The sequence below is a fragment of the Myotis davidii genome, unplaced genomic scaffold, assembly GCF_000327345.1.
Source record: "Myotis davidii unplaced genomic scaffold, ASM32734v1 scaffold743, whole genome shotgun sequence".
In the NCBI taxonomy this organism is placed as follows: domain Eukaryota; kingdom Metazoa; phylum Chordata; class Mammalia; order Chiroptera; family Vespertilionidae; genus Myotis; species Myotis davidii.
Window position 1 is genome coordinate 3,798,761 of NW_006296221.1, and position 12,738 is coordinate 3,811,498.

At 38.4% G+C, this 12,738-nt stretch overlaps 1 protein-coding gene across 1 annotated transcript in view; it reads right to left on the bottom strand.

Annotated features, from left to right (window-relative positions):
- LOC102771662 (cytosolic beta-glucosidase) overlaps window positions 1–12,738 on the bottom strand; it is a 123,908-nt gene that overhangs the window by 74,990 nt on the left and 36,180 nt on the right. Inside the window, exon 3 of the mRNA XM_006771043.2 lies at window positions 5,114–5,341. Within this exon, the coding sequence (XP_006771106.2) occupies window positions 5,114–5,341 (228 nt within the window). The remainder of the gene's footprint in view (window positions 1–5,113; window positions 5,342–12,738) is intronic.

The window sequence follows — 12,738 nt, forward strand, 5'->3', positions numbered from 1 at the left end:
TCCCTCATCCAGTCAGCTGTGGCCAGGAGTGGAGCAGGATTATGTAGAACAAAGAAATTGGGAAGATTCACTGAGGAAAATGTGTGGCTGAAATTTGCAAACAATGATGTCTCAGTATAAACCATAATTGAACTGGAATCCTCCTAGGCAAACTATAAATGTATTAGTGCAGAATTAATTTTGATAGAGTGGCTACATGTGTCAAACATATGATAATTCTCTAAGTTCACTTCTCTCCAGACTCAATCAATTTCTTTCACTGCCATAGGTTCCCTTGGCACATTGCCTGTATTAGTCACCAACTGCTGCTGTAACAAATCACTGCAAACCCAGTAGTAGCCTAAAACAACACAGATGTTATTATCTTACAGTCCTGGCATCAGATATCCAAAATGATTCTCTCTGAGCTAAAATCAAGATGTCAGCAGGACTGCATCTGTTCTAGAGGCTTTCGAGGAGAATTCATTTCCTTTCCTATCCAGGCATCTAGAGGCTGCCTTCATTCCTTGGCTCATGGCCCCTTCCTCCATCTTCAAAGCCAGGACAGTAAGATCTTCTCTCCTTTCTGAGCTCTGCTCCAGTCCATGTATCTTCTCTCTTCCTGATCTTCTTGCCTCCCTCTTGTAAGGATGTATGTGATTACACTGGAAGCACCCAGGTAATCCAGGATGATTTTACCCATCAAGAGACCCTTACCTTAATCATGTCTGTAAAGTCCATTATGCCAGGTAAAATAATATATTCACAGTTCCTAAGAATTAGGAGGTGGACAAATTTGGAGAGGGGGGCTGCCACATTGCTCAACATAGAGTAAGAAATCAATAACAGTTTCTGGTGTTAATTTATTTAGTTAACATCCCTGCTAAGTGTGCTCATATTTTAAATTTTAAAGTGAACAAGAAATTCTACATAAGCATTCCTTTTTCTTTTATTTCTAATACTTGAGTCTCTTACTAATTATCCGAAACTCATACTTGTGGCAGATATGAAAATGCACTTGAACAGTTGCGAAATACAGAAATATGTGATTTCAGTTACCAGCTCAATCTCTTCTTATTAAACCTTGAATACTTGACATTTGAAAGAGAAAGACTGTGTAACAATTCCATTTTGTAAAATATACTTCCAATTTAGCAACACAGGATTTTATAAGCTTCCAAATGTCTTCTAATCAAGCTTTAAAATAGGGAGTCAAACACACATGCACAGACACAAAGGGGGGTTCTTGGAAAGAACAGTGACACGGGATTTCCAATTTTTTTTCATGCTCCTTGAGAAAATATTTAAACAGGAAAAAAAAATCATGGCCTTTCTGAGTTAAAATGGTTCCAATTGCTTCAACAGATCACCGCACAAGAGTGAGCAGCTGCTTATTGAAATTCTGCCTCCTGGAAGGACCTCCAGTGCCCTCTTGTTCATGGAGAAGCCTGTGATATTAATCAGCTATGGTTTTACAAAAGCTGGACAAACACAAGAAGCTCTGTGCTGGGGGTATATGATGCTCATGTGAGATTTGCATGAGTGACTTCCCTTCATTGTTCAGGTGGCCCCAGAGACTCCAGGCTCACCACCACCCCTCTCCAGCTTTTCTGCCTTCTTCCCTTGAACTACTGGCTTACACTGTTTTCCATGAACTTTTGTCCACCTGAAGTTGATATCAAGTAGCTTGATATATTGTCATTGGTACATGTTCACCACCCTTTATTTGAAAATCTTGGGGCTCAATGTGCTCAAAAATTTTGGATTGTAGAAAGGAAATACCATATATTAAGTTTAACACCCCTGGTGGTGTCTGAATCAGTATCCCTTAATATTTCTGCAGTGAAATATATAAACATCCTCATCAAGCAGAAGAAACTGAGATGATAAAGATTTTTCATATCCATTTAGGTCAGCTTTTGCTGCCAAATTAGTTTTAGAACTAAACTCACTAAAAAGGATTCATTATTCAGAGACTTGGATTTTAGAATTTCAGATAAGGAATTATGGACTTATAGTATGAGCTGATGGGTTATGTTTTCATTCTGTTTTTGAGTTGTCTGTGTGTGTTGTTGTTGTTTTTTTTACCAACCAAATGGAAGCTCAGTGAAAACTACAAACTCCTAGAATCATGGATTAAAATAGTGTACAGCATTGTGGTAATGGAGTGTTTCTACTTCATTTTACCAACAAGGCAACTGTAGCACAAATAATACAAGTCATTCTGTGAGGTTGTAAATGGGTTGAGAAAAGACACTAGGTTTTTGACATCAGATAGGGTTGAATCAGCCCTAATGAAACTTGTCATTTTAGCAGATTTATGCTCAGACCCAGGTTGCCATGATACCCTCTGGTTAGAGAATTCTCTCACTCATATGACTATTAGGAGCATTCAATCAACAAAAGCAGGTATCAAATAGGCACAGTGAGTGTCTCATAGTACATCTCACTAAAAGCAACCTTTCCTGCCCTGAGAGTGATTTTTATCATTATTATTGAACTTATTTGATTAAATTCAGTAAACGATTACTGAATTCCTCCTGGAAAGGCACTGAACTAGGTCACAGGGATGAACAAGACAGAGTTACCTCCCATTATACCATAAGCAATTTAAGGGAATTGTCATGTCTTCGTTATGAGTACCAAGCACAACTGACACACAGACAATTAATACATGGTTATTGAATCGAATTCAACTCATGTGTTCACAGTTTAACAGGGGATATGATAACACTAAGAGAGAAGAATGTGAGAAATACCCTAAGAGTTTTACAAAGTGCTATGAAAATAGAAAATAAGATTTCTTCTGTCTAGGAATAGTGGAAGATTTTTAAAAAGAGGAAACATTTGTGTTAGGTCTTAACAGGATGGTAGACATTCAAAAAGTATAACTGGGAAAAGACCATTTTAGGCAAAAGGAAGAACTTAAGAAAATTCTGACAAAGGTGGAAAATTATGTATGTAGAATATTGAACAAGCTGTGGGGTGGAAGCTCAGGGAATTCATGGGTCATACACATGGGGGGATTGCAGCTTGTCATGAGTCAGGGATGCATTAAGACTAAGTCAAATAAAACCCAGACTGATATGTGAAGGAGTATAGACTGTACATTGAGGCTTGGGGTGACTAAATATATGTTTAGGTTGCTTTGTTTTTAGCAGGGATGATATAAACCAAATGACTTGGGCCAAGCTTTAGAGAAATTGTTGTGGTAGCATTTTGTATAAAAAAAATTAAAAGACAAAGAAAGAGAGTGAAGGTAGATAGACTTGTCAAGGATATATCAAAAAGTCCTTCATGAGAATGATAAATACCTAAACTAGGGCAGAGGCAGAGAAGATGGCTAGGAGGGGAGAAGTTAAAGAGACATAAGTAGCATGGGTCACATTTGACAACCAACTAGATGCAAAGAGAAGATTCAAAGATAACAGTTTTTAGATCTGGGGGGATATGATAGTGCTAGAGAACAGAGAAGATACAGGTGATGGATTAAGAAGGTAGAAAAGTATGAGTTCATTTTAAAACTGAAGAACAAATTAACTTTTGTTCAAAATAAAAAATAAAACTTGCTAGTGATGTCAAGAAAGAAGACATTCAACCAACAGCAGTTAGTCATAGGGCTAACGTCTTTAGACTCAAGCAATGAACCTGCTAATCTTATGTATTTCCCATTGTGTAGAGGTTACTCTAAGGCCCTAGGTGACATGTGAGTCTATGAGCTGTGGTTCCATGTCATAAGGTAGAGATCCCACGTGACATAAAATGAGCATTGCAAGTGCACACAGCTATCTAGAAATTGTTATCAGATGTTGTTCTTACTATGTACGGAATAAGATCACTCGCTCACACAGAACCCCTTACTATCAGTGAAGGCTGGAAGTGTGCTGAGGCAAGCGGGTCCTTCCCTCAGGTGCCTGCAATTGTCCATCTTAAATGACTCCTTAAATTTTGCAACTTAGGCACCTCCCTTGCCTCACTTCCCTCCAACACTAGAAATAGTGTAAAATCTTTTCTAAGACAAAGTAGCAATAAAGGTTCTTTATTAAGAGGCCATTATGTTGTAGTGCAGAGGTCACAAACTTTCATGTAAAGAACCAGATAGTAAACATTTTAGGCCCATAGCCTAAATGCTTCAGCCCCAGCTGCTCAATTCTGCCACTGTGGTGGGAAAACAGCCATAGGCAATATGTAATGATTGGGCATGACTTTATTGTGATACAACTTTATTGATAAGAATAGGTGGCAGGCCAAATTTGGCCCTCAGGTCATCGTTTGCCAGTCCTGTTGTGTGGAAGGAGGTAAGACCTTAGATTTAATTTCCAGACCCATCATTTGCAAAATATCTGGATTTGGATGTGTACCTCTGTAAACTGTGATAAGTTTACCTTTCAGAAAAAAATGTATGATAAATGCCTCATAAATAACAGTCTCTCAAATAGGGCACCATCCTTTGAATTACAAGGCATAATACAAAAATAGCTAACACTTATCGAATGATTCTATGATATACCAGCAAGTGTAAGGACTACAAAGATTATTTTATTGAATTTTCCAACAACTCTGGAAGTAGGAACAACTGTAGTATCCCATTATACTTGTAGGTAAATGGAGGCACCAAGAGATGTCCAAGCAATGCTTACATAGATAGGAAGTGACATATCTAGCTCTTAACCCTGGTACGTAGATTCCAGATGCTATGGTGCTAGCCTCTGTGCTAGTTCATTAGCTCCATGAATTCAGCTCTATAAAATGCTCAGAATCACCTTGAGTTTTCCAGGGCTTTTCCTAACTCATCCCCATGCAATACAACTGAAACCAATGTATACACAACTCCTGAAAATTCACCTTCAAGTTAACACTCCAATAAGACCTTATGTAGATAAAGCACTTATTCCAACCCTCTTCCTGCCCATCTATTCCTTACCCCTCCCAACAAAGATCTGCAGTTAAGGGGATCCAGAATATTATTGAGAAAGCTAATGCAAGCCCATTTCAAAAAATGTATCCCATAATCACTCCCAAAACTTGCAATTTCCAAGCTACACGGCAGAATAGCATACTGGATTAATTATGCCAGGCTGCAGCGATAACCTTGAATTAAAGCTGCAACCTTCTATTTTTAAGAAACACTTGCCTTTCTGGTTGATGAAACCTGTCGTCCCATCAGGTAACAGACGTGACCAGGAAAGAGAGAAGCGGTAATGAGTCAATCCAAGCTGTTTGATACATTTCAAATCTTCCTCCCACAGAGTGTAGCTGCCACAAGCTACATCGCCAGTCTGGTTCTTGAAAACTCTGTCTCCTCCCTGATGGGTGAATGTGTCCCAGACACTAGGGCCTTTTCCATCTGCATCCCAGCCTCCTGAGAAAAAGAAAATGAAACACTTACACTCTTGACATCCACGGGCATATGTGGAATGTAAATATTTGTCGCCACAAGAACATACCTCATTAACTCAATGTACCATATTTGTAACTTTAAAATATGCTTTTACAATAACATGCGCGAGTCGGTTATGTGTTCTGCTGTCCTTGATCCCTGAAGCGGACTGGTGGCAAATGAAAAATTACTGCATAGTGCTGCCACATAACAGGATTTCATGGTTCATTATCTGAGCATCTCCTAGCTGGTCAAGTCAGGCAGGTGCTCGCTCAAAATGTCTGAGTTGAAAACATCTCCTTATGAACATTTCTCTTGGCCATGCCTGACACCTGACACGCCCTGTCCTTGATGTCCATGACCAAGTCCCGAGGTCTTATCTTTGGTCCCCTACACTTGAAGCCTATTCTCCTGTTATTTAACAAGTGAGCTTGTGATGACCCAGTCAGTGATTTGTAGGTAAGTTGCTGAGATAACCCTGGTGCCGTACATTCACTCATGCATACAACATTCTGTGTCAGGCACTGTGCTGAGCACAGGGAACAGGGGGGTGAACTCTGATTGCTTCCTGACCTTGGGGAATTTAGCTATAGGCAAGTGGGAAATAGCCAACCCGAAGGCCTCCACCAGGTAACCAGGGAGTGGCCTTTATCCAGACGTGGGATCAAGTCAGAAGTCTCTTACAGAAATGACTTAAGACTGAAGCATGAAAGAAATGCTGTATTATCAAGGTAGGGGATGGGTGGAAGTTAGAGAAAAGGAGTTAGGATTTGACTGAACTCAGAGGTAAAAGAATGTTGCACATTAGAGGAACAGAAAGTAAAAATTAGGTTAGATTCATTAGGTTCATATAGAAATTTTGTTTAAAGAGGTAGTTAGAATACATTTTATAGTATAAAGAATTAATTCTTTAAAAAAATACCATGACTCCCTAATTCCCCTTCAAAGTAGACACCCTGCAGACACACTCATATACTTTCACAGAGAGATAATATGAGGCAGGGAATCTATAATATATTGAGGCAGTATCGTCTATAATAGCAAAATCCTGGAAACAACTTACACCCTATCAACAGCAGAACAGGTAATTAATTAAAGGTGTATCAATGAAGAGGAAACACTAATCAACACTGAAAATGGATGAACCAGCGAATAGATAATAACCTCCTGCTATGGTCTGAGTGTTCTCCTCCCACCCAAAATTTGTGTGTTGAAACCCCAATGCCTGATGTGATCAATTAAGAGGTCGGTCTTTGGGAGGTCATTAGGTCACGAGAGTAGAACCCTCAGGGATAGCATTAGTGCTTTTACAGAAGAGGCCACAGAGCTCCAGAGCTCCCTCTGCCATTTGAGGATACAAGTCTATCTGTGAGAGAAGGCCCTCACCCAGCCATGCTGGCAATCTGACTCTGAACTTCCAGCATGCAGAACTGTGAGAAATAAATGGTTGTTGTTTATTAGCCACCTCGTCTGTGCTATTTTGTTATAGCAGATCAGATGGACTAAGCTACCCTGAAAATTATAATGTTCAAGAACAACAAAAGGGCAAAAAAATAAAAATTCAAAAGAATGCCCAGCCATTTCATAGACTTATGAACTGGGAAGTCATGGTCCATTCCCCTTCAGAGCACATACCCAGGTTGCAGGCTCAATTCCCAGTAGGGGGCGTTCAGGAGGCAGCTAGTCCATGATTCTCATTACAGATGTTTCTATATCTCTATCCCTTTCCCTTCCTCTCTCTCTAAAGTTGATATATATATATATATCAAAAGAATGTATACAGGGGTGAAAAAGTGGAGTAGAGATGTTTTCAGGGCAAAGAAACTATTCTGTGTAATACTGTAATGATGAATACATATCATTAGACCTTTGTCAAAACCATAAATGTGAACTTAGTTAATAATGTATGAATATTTCTTCATCAGTTGCAACAAATGTCCCAAACTAATGCAAGAGGTTAATGGTGGAGTAACTTGGACAATGGGTTATATGGTAACGCTCTAGACCAGCGGTTCTGAACCTGTGGGTCGCGACCCCTTTGGGGGTTGAACGACCCTTTCACAAGGGTCGCCTAAGACCATCTGAAAACACATATATAATTACATATTGTTTTTTGTGATTAATCACTATGCGTTAATTATGTTAAATTTGTAACAATAAAACTGGGGGTTACCACAACATGAGGAACTATATTAAAGGGTCAAGGCATTAGGAAGGTTGAGAACCACTGCTCAACCACCTGCTCTATTTTTCCACAAACCCAAAATTGCTCTAAGATAACAGATTTCAGTCTGTCATTTCAAAGAGTATAAATATATGATATGTTTATCATGTTTTGTACATTTAAAAATACATGACAACCCATGTATTTTTAACATATACATGTGAGACAAACATATAGCAACATGCCTGGGGATTATAAAATTAGGCTAATGGTGACATTTGATTTCCAGAACCCACACTCTTAACTATTATACCAGATGGGAAAAAATATATAAAAAAGAGAACAAGAGAATCAGAAAAACCCACACACACATATAAATGGTAAGAAAAATAAAAGCATAAAATAAGTTGGTAGGACAAGGTATAAATGATCACTTATGAGAATGCAAGTCAACGATCTAAATTCCTCAGATAAAAGAGAAATATAGTCATACTGGATTTTTAAAAATTTTACTTCAATGACATGCTGTTTACAAATTCACCTATATATCTATAAAATATACATAAATTGGGAATCAAAACATGATGAATAAAAGATATCCCTGCCCACCAATAAACAGCTATGGACTGCAAGGAATAAAGCATTCATGAAGATAATGCGGTCCCTACATAATGACAACACTGTTTTAATGTGCATGCATCTAGAATCTAGTTTCAAAATATCTGAAGCAAAAAGTGACAAAACTGAAAAGCAACATTGACAAACCCACCTCATCATGGGAGATTTTATTCAACATATGAGTTTTACCAAATATTACTAGTAAGAAAACAAAATAAAATGTTATTCTTGCACAAATCATTCCAGAAAATAAAAAGGGAGAGTTCCTCAACTCATTTTATGTGGCTAGAATAACCTTGATGCCAAAACCTCTCTCAGTAACTGAGAAAGAGAGAATAAGGATGACATATATTAACGAGCTTGATCTAATGGATATAAATGACACTGCACAATAACGAACACCACTACTGAAGAATACACTCCATTCTTCTCAAGCAGACAAACCATTATGAAAGTCGAGCACAAATTGATCCATAAATAAAGACTCCATAAATTTCAAAGTGTTGGAGAAATGACTATGACAATCTCTAATACACTGTGCAAGAGTTTACTAGTAATGTCTAAAGAACATTAGAAATCCCAAAAAGTTCAGATATCTGGAAAGGTACATCTGAACAACTTACAGAAGGCATTATAGTTGTCACCAGAAAACATAAAAAACTAACTAGCAAAAAATAAATATTAAAATATTGTGGGATCTAGTTTAAAATATTTAGAGAGAAAGCTTTAATGCACATATTAGACCAGAATCAAGCCTCAGAGTTAGTGAGCCGAGTATCTCACTTTAAAGATATAAAGAACAAAGAGGAAGAGGGAGAAAAAATGGAGGAGGAAGAAAGAGGAGGAGGAGAAAAAGGAGAACGGAAGGTGACATAAGTAGGAGAAACATAAGATACATAAGATAAGATCAGAAATAATAAAATAGAAAACAAACCAGGATAGAGATGATAATCAAAAGCAAATAGTAGTTTAAAAAAAAAGTCTAGCAAAATATAATAAACCCTACAAAATAAAATTTTAAAATGAGAAATAAAATTTTAAAGTATTAGTAATGCAAAGGAAAACATAGCTACAGAAGCTACTGCAATTATACTGATAGAAGAGTGTATTGTTTCTAAAACTTTTAAAAACAAATGTGAAAAATTATATGGAAATGATAAATTCTAGATATTAAAACATCAAAATCGGCTCAACTAAAAGTAAAACAATTGAAAGATCTTTTTAAACTATTTAAAAGTTAATCAGTAGTTTATATGTTCCACAACAAAATGCCATGCCAGTTGGTTCTACCAGTACAACTGAGTTCTAGTAAATAGAACTCTTGCCAAACAGTCCAGAAAATAAAAAATACAAATAAAAAAGTATCTTAACTCATTTTATGTGGTTAGAATGTCCTTGATTCTAAAATTTAAAAAAAAATGGCCCTACCAAAAAAAAAAAGCTATAGGCCAATCTCACTCATAAATACAAAAGTAAGTAGATAAATGAAAGACTTTTTAAATAAAAAAAAAAATCAAAATGGAACTGCAAGAGATAAAACTACAATATCTAAGAGGAAAAATGCACCAGATGGAATTAATGGTAGATTAAACATCACAGAAGAAAAGATTAGTACACTTGAAGACATAGCAATAGAAACTTTTGAAAATGAAATAGTATAAAAAAGACTCAATATAATAGAGGATCAGTGACTCATGGGACACCTTCAATCAGCTTAATATGCATGTAATTTAAATATCCAAAGGAACAGAAAGGAAGGACACAGAAAAAAAAATGTTGGAAGATGAAAACTATAAACCCATAACTCCAAAATCAATGAGCCCCAAGCACAAAACAAATGAAGAAAAATGTGCCAAAGTACACCATAATCAAACTTGCTCAAAACTGGCCATGAAGAGAAAAATAACCAGAGGAAAAGGACATAATGTCTAGAGGAACAAAAATCAAAATACAGTAGATTTGTCAAAAAAATAATGCAAGCATGGAAACAGTGGAGTAACATCCTTAACATAATGAAAGGGTAAAATCGGTCGAATTTGTCTAACCCTGGTAAAAATGTGGTTCAAAAGTAAAGGCTAAATATTTTTCCAGACATACAAAAGCTCAAAGAGCTCCTCACCTGCAAACCTTCCCATAATAAATTTTAAAAAGTCCTCAGGCAGAGATACCAGATGGGAATATGGATCTACACAAAGAAGAGCACCAGAAATGTTAACTACATGGGTAAATATGTAAGATATTTATTATTTAAATCTCTTTACTAGATAATTTATTATTTAAAGAAAACTAATAATAATGTAGAATAGCATTGATAATATATGAACTAGTAAGTATAAAATGCATGGCAGCAGTAGCACAAGGCCAAGAGAGAAGTGTAAGTATGCTGTTATAAGAGTCTTTAATTATATCACAGGCTAGTAACATAGTGTTAAAACAATGTCTTTGATTACACATGAAGTGGTATAATATCACTTGAACTTTGACCAATAATTTCATTAAATGTAAATGAGTCTATACAATCCAATTCAAAGAGATCATCAGATTGAATTAAAAAAACCTAAACTCAGCCATATACTACATACAAGAAACTCACTTCAAAAATAAAGACAAAAGGTTAAAAGTGACAGTTTGAAAAACATGTACCATGTTAACACTAATAAAAAAAAAAACTGTTGTAGTTCTGTTGATACAAGTGTAGATTTCTGAGAAAGAATATTATCTATATTATAGAGGCCCAGTGCACGAATTCATGCACAGGTGGGGTCCCTTGGGGTGGCCTGTGGGGATCCAGTCTCGGACTCCCCCCAACCCTCTTGGGATGAGAGCCAGATGCAGTTCTTGTGTCTGGTAAGCGCTGCTGTGGTGGTGCAAGCCTCTCCCAATCAGGACTGGGACAGGCCCAGCGGGGCCAGGATGAGTGGGAGCTGCAGGCAGGACCAACCGAAAACCTAACCACAGAACAACCAGTGGACCAGTAGCTATTACGCACACTGAGCACCAGGAGGTAGACATTCAATGCAGGAGCTGCCCCCTGGCGGTCAGTGTTCTCACACAGCAGGAGTGCCACTCAACTGACCTACCCTTCCAGGCAGCCTACCAGCCTGGCAGCAGCCACTCATTCCCTCAGTAGTCCTGCAGGTCCAATCTCCAGAGAACTGACCAGGTACCAAAGGACCGGTGCCACCGGCACGATCCTGACAGTGCCACTGGACTCCTGGAAGTGGCCTCAGGCACTTTGGGGCCGCTTCCCCTTCCTAGATGCTCCACAAGGAAGTAATGATATAGAAGCGGCCGCCAGGTGGCTCCAGACAACCAGCGCAAATGTCAGTGGGAGGGATCCAGATTCTGAGCTGGCAAGCGCATCCCACCGCCCACCCAGAGGGCTGATGGCATCCTGGTTCCCCTCCCCACCCCCCTTGGGATGGGCACCAGACACAGGGCTCACGACTCCTGAGTGCCACTGCAGTGGCATGAGGCTCTCCTGATAGGGACTTACAGGGTGCAAGCCACAGCAGGTGCAGTGGGGCCAGGATGAGCGGGAACAGTAGGTAGGAGCAGCAGGTGGCGTTGGACTGCCAGTTTCAGTCCGATCCCCACAGGCCACCCCGAGGGACCCCACCCATGCACGAATTCATGCACCGGGCATCTAGTCAGTGATAAGATATTAAAGGGATCAATTTATCAAGAGGATTACATTTTTTGAAGTCATTTTTCTGAATTCATGCTAAGCTAAATAAGGCAGACAAAGACAAGTATCACATGATCTCATTCATATGTGGGATCGAATGAACATACTAGTAATAAAATGTTGGATAAAATAGATCCAGAGACATAGAAGCATGGAACAGACTGTGGAATCTCAGAGGGAAGTGGGGTGGGGGTAGAAAGAGATCAACCAAAGTACTTGTATGCATATATGCTTAACCCATGGACACAGACAATAGTGTGGTGAAGGCTTGGGGTGGGGGCAGGGGGCTAGAAGGGATCAATGGGGGGAAAGGGGCTCATACTTTCAACAATAAAGATTTTTTAAAATTATTTATTGAATTTAGAGAATAAGAGGGAGCTAAGCACAGAGAGTGAAAGGAGGTGGGAGAAGGGGGAGAGAGAGGGAGAGAGAAATCAATTTGTTGTTCTACTTATTTATGTAATCATTGGTTGATTCTTGTATGTGCTCTGACCAGAGACAGCACCTGAAACCTTGATGTATTGGGATGACTTTAACCAACTGAGCGACCCGGCCAGGACAAGAGGATTACAATTTTAAATGTTTATACACCTAATAAAAGACATTCAAAACACATGAACCACCTCATTCTTTCCCTTACAAAATAATACACAAATCCACAATTATATTTGGATATTTTGATTTAAAGACCAACAACACTATAGAAAAATGGCCCAACGAAGCGAATAGCTCCTTCACAGAAGGAGAAACACATGGCTAGCAAACATTTTTAAAAATGTAAGACATCATTAAAAAACTGGGAACTTCAAGTGAAAACCACTATGAGATACCATTCTACACCCACACAGTTGGCATACATTTAAAAGTTGGGCAATATGAAGCATTAGAGAGATTATTTCAAAGCAGGAA